We start from the raw sequence: 4,592 nt of genomic DNA, 5'->3' as shown, positions 1-4,592 counted from the left end.
GTGAGTCCAGCTGCCCCAGCCCCAGTGGGAGCTCCAGCCCTCATCCAAGCCGGGAGTTGGGCGCAGGCAGCTGGGGCACGGGGGATGGAGTGGGGGACAGAGAAACAGAACTGCAGGGCTGGGAAGGGCCAGAGAGATGAAGACCAGCCCCTCCTCTTAACAGACAGCCCAGGGCCATGCAGAGATAGTCAAAACCGCCCAGCCAGGGCTATAATGCTGGTTTTCCATCCTGTACTTTTTCTGCCATAATCTGGATTTGTGGCTTAAACAGGATCCATGAGCCCACCTGACCCACAGTGTCCCCACAGGGGCATGTGCCACTTCCTGCTCTGCATTAAGACTCCTCCTTTCTCAAGAACCAGGGCCATCCCCAGAGCGGATCCATCCGCTAGAGAGGAATACTCCCAGGGCAAACAGAAAAGAAGGAAAAACGAACAAAAAACCAAAAACCCTGTGAAAAGCCCAGGCCCCTCACTCTGCCCAGGCCCTGATGCAAAGACTTGCCCCGGTGGCAGGAGCGAGGTCGTTCCAGCCTTGAGGGGCTAGAAGGGCTCAGGAAGGCTGGATTGAGTTTGAGAAGAAGGGTTGCTTTTATTTTTTTAAAGCTTTCTGGCTGAGTTCATTTCTTTGAAATGTTTTCAAGGGAACCATTTCTGGAAAGAGCTTTGGGAAGTCCTGTCCTGTCTTCACCAGTACCAGCTTTCTGTATTCTAGCCTCACTTCTACTCCTCAGAGGACAACTCAGCTCCAAATCACCCATGGTCATTATCAAAAAGGCTTCCTTTGTGAGGGAAGGTAGCAATTATTGCTGAGACGGGGCATTCCGGGAAGCTTGATTTCTGTTTCAAATCCCCTATGGACTATGATATGTGGCGTAGACTAGCAATTCAGAGCACATATCCCAGAGTCAAGCCCAATTAGATCGGGGCTTCAATTCCAGCACTGCCACTTATAAAGCCATGAGATCTTGGGCAGGTCACCTCACCTCTTAGAGCCTGATTCCTCTTCTGCAAAATGGGGACCCGATAATACCCTCCCGAAGGATTGTTGTGGGGATTGCATCAGATAAGTATGGAAAGCATTTTGCACAAGGCTGGCATGGCAAGAAACCCTCTGGCCATTAGAATCATGAATTCCAGTGCCTCTGCTTCTGGCTGTGTGGTCTGGACAGAATCTCCTAAACTGTCTGATAGTTTTCTTGCCTGAAAATCTGGGAAAAACGGTACCTACAAATTAAGTTTATTGTGATGACGAAGTGCAATTGTGTACTTAAAGCTTCCAGTTTACGGCCTGGCATATCACTAGTGCTCAATAAGGGATAGTCTGCCCTCCACCACATTCCGACGCTCTTTCCCAGCTGGGTCTCTGTGAGTTAGGCGAAGGCCTGTTTCCTGGCCTCAGGAGCAATTTGTTTCCACGTTAAAGAGCTATTAGCAGAGGGTCCCAGCTAAACAGACTAACTAGACCCATTTATTAACAAGTTGAAAACTAAGACAGACTGATGCTTTTAACTTTCTACTCAATGGCTCTGAGACAATATGGCCTAAGAGTCAATAACCAATAATTATAATAAAAGAAAAATGAACCCAAATTCACTCAGCTCTCCAGGGGTGGTCCGCTCACTGTTATAAGCCATTCCTAGCAGCTGTGGTATTATAGTGCTAAGCTGCCAAGACAGTCAGATCCAGGGGATTTCAGGAGAGTGAGAACGAGCCTAATTGGTGCAACCAGCAACTAAGCCTGCTAAGAAAATAAAGGTGTGGTCCCCTGACCTAGCAACACTTCTCCATGCTCACTGAAATACACCTTTGATGGCCGCCCAGGCCTTGGGAAGTACTGTTGGCAAGTTGTGTGTACAGCCCATGTGTACAGACTGTAACTTCTTTCCTCTCTTCCTCTGGATCAGATGATGCACCCTTACTCCCTGTCCTACCTCCTCCTCCTGCCGCTGGGTGCCTGCTTTCCTCAGGTGGACAGAAAAGAGCCAGTAGACACCCTGGGTGGCATCAGAGCCAAAATGAGCTGGGCCAACCTGGCCCGGGGGCACCAACCCGACTTCCTGCGGGGCTCCTCTCGGTGGCTGAGAGCGCCACACCCACACGCCTTGCTCATCCTAGCCAAAGAGCTGCAGGAATCTGGCGAAGAGCCTGCTGGCTTCGGGCTCCGGTTCGGGAGGCAGGACGCCGGCAGTGAGGCCACCAGCTTCTTCCCAGCCGAGGGCAAGAAGGCAGGTGGTCTATTAGGGATCTTGGCGGAGGAGCTGAGTGGCTACAGCAGGAAGAAAGGCGGCTTCAGCTTCCGTTTTGGCTGACGGTGAAGGGACCATGACATCCTGGAAAAGGTTTTCCATGGACTCCCCGTCCTCTACTCCCCATCAGTTTTCATCCCAGTCTCCAAGAAAGTTAGGTTTTATTATAATGACTCATTAGCAGTAGAGTCAGCTAGGTAGTGCTTACTTTTTATTTCCAACTTTGCTGAAAACTGGATGGTGTAAAATAGTTGACCAAAAAGCAAGCTGTATCTTGGTTAAGAAAAAAATACTGTTCCAGCTTGCCGACAAGGACTTTTGGCTGTCTGTCTTAGCCTCCCACCTTCCCCTAGTGGTCTGATTCTGAGTGGTCCCCTGGTCCCCGTGGCATGGAACCAAGCTTGCTTTTTGGCAATGAATATGAATAGGCAGAGCTTGCTGTGCTGGCTCCTTGAAGGCAGTTGGACTGAGTGATTACAGTGGGGTAATCAAAGTTTTGAGTCTCCATAGGGACGTCTGTAGCTGACATCCAAAAAGTAACTATGAATGAATACATTCCACTGGGTACAGAGTATGGTTCTGAAAGTTAAAAATGAAAAATAAAATCTTGTTCTCTGTCCTATTAACACAAAATCCCTCTGGCAAGAAAACACTGCTCTGGTGTCGAGGTACCATTCTGATAACTGTCCTTCTCTGTGGTACAGCTTGCTGAGTCCTAAGCCTCCCGGGAGATGAACTAGGAAGGAATATCTTTGCTGTAGCAAAGTTGCATTTCAAATGTTCAAAATATGAATATGTTGCGTGTATCTTTTGAAATAAAAGTTGTATCAGTGGCAAACCATAATAGAAAGCTCACCTGACTCAGCTACAGGTCTTCAGTGCCCTGGGAACTTCATTTTCCTGAGTTGCAAATGCCTTAATTTTGGGGAGATGGAAATTCTGTTGCATATCCACACACCTCTCTCTGCATTCCCTTAATTGGCAGTTGGTAAAATACCCATGGATGAAGGGGGAAACACAATACAGGGTGTATTTTTCTCCTTCACTTGACTGCTCATTCACTGGTTTCCTCAGAGCAAGAAGCATTTGGAAAACAACTTCTCCACCCTGGGGAAAGCCAGTGCTCAGCCTGAAGTGGCTGCAGGCTTGGGGCGAGGCAGAGCTTCTATTTCAAACACTGCTTTGGTGTCTCCTGCATCCCATCCCGTGTCAGATATAACAGTCTGATGTTGCTCACACCCGAACTGGCTTCGACTGCTGAGATGAGGACTTATATTGATGTTACTATAGCAACATTTCCCCTCCTCTTTCTGAGCTGCATCTTGCCCTGTTCACAATTGAATAATTTTCCATTGAGCTGTCACAATTAATTGGTGGATTTTTATTAGCCTTTTAGAATCACACTGGGCTGGGCACAGCTTGGCACCACCTCGGAGTATTTCACAGTGTTTTCCATTTTATTACTGACTTTTATTCCCCAGTAGCAGCTCTCAATCTCCGGCAGTGAGAAAGCCACTTCGTTACCGGGTGACAGATCTGAGCTACAAAAGAACCTAGCTGACCGGGAAGTAGGAATAAAGGTAGTAAGATGGGAGAGGAACACGGAAGTTAGAACATCATCTTATAGTAAAGCAAGCTGCTTTCTCTTGGAGCTTCTTACCTCTTCATACACAAAAACAGAGGGCTCCCCTATGCCTTGGTACATGTGCCCTGGGTCTTGAGGCTGCTGTGACGGGGACAAGAAAATGGCACCAGAGTTTGGGAGGTAGTGTCTTTGGCCTCCCACTCTATGCGAAGAAGGGGTGATTCAGAATGCCTCCTAGAAAGGGATGGCGTCACCACCTGCAAACAGGCACTGACCGGGATGGACACATCCCTGGGGTCATCATCTGTTGATTAATGAGGGAAATAATCCTCAAACAATGGCAGGCAGACTTCTAAGAAAGTAGCTTCAGTTTGTCAATAAAGGACAGCTTTGGCACTAAGAGTACACGTCACTCCGTGAATGCACGAAGGCAAGTATGATCCCAGCTGGTACTCTCTCACCTGTGTGTGCTCACATCTGCTTTTTTTTTTTTTTTAACTTATTTATTTTTTATTTTAAAAATTATTTTACTTTATTTTTTTAAATACCAAAAAACACCGAACAAACGCAAACATTCCTATTTTGATCATTCCATTCTACATACATAATCAGTAATTCACAATATCATCACATAGTTGCATATTTATCATCATGATCATTTCTTGGAACATTTGCATTAATTCAGAAAAAGAAATAAAACGAAAACAGAAAAAAAATTTATACACACCATACCCCTTACCCCTCCCTTTCATTGATCAC

The 4,592-nt window shown here is 46.8% G+C and overlaps 1 protein-coding gene across 1 annotated transcript; it reads left to right on the top strand.

Annotated features, from left to right (window-relative positions):
* The first annotated feature begins 1,906 nt into the window (after positions 1-1,906).
* Positions 1,907-2,311, top strand: QRFP (pyroglutamylated RFamide peptide). The gene has a single exon (XM_077133601.1). The coding sequence runs from the start codon at positions 1,907-1,909 to the stop codon at positions 2,309-2,311; it is 405 nt and encodes a 134-aa protein (XP_076989716.1).
* The last annotated feature ends 2,281 nt before the right edge of the window (positions 2,312-4,592 follow it).

The sequence above is a fragment of the Tamandua tetradactyla genome, chromosome 2 (genome assembly GCF_023851605.1).
Source record: "Tamandua tetradactyla isolate mTamTet1 chromosome 2, mTamTet1.pri, whole genome shotgun sequence".
Taxonomy (NCBI): Eukaryota; Metazoa; Chordata; class Mammalia; order Pilosa; family Myrmecophagidae; genus Tamandua; species Tamandua tetradactyla.
This window is presented reverse-complemented; position numbering and strand designations above follow the sequence as displayed.

Bases quoted from the DNA above. Each gene is read 5' to 3' on its own strand.
- QRFP (XM_077133601.1), top strand. From the start codon at position 1,907: ATGATGCACCCTTACTCCCTGTCCTACCTCCTCCTCCTGCCGCTGGGT.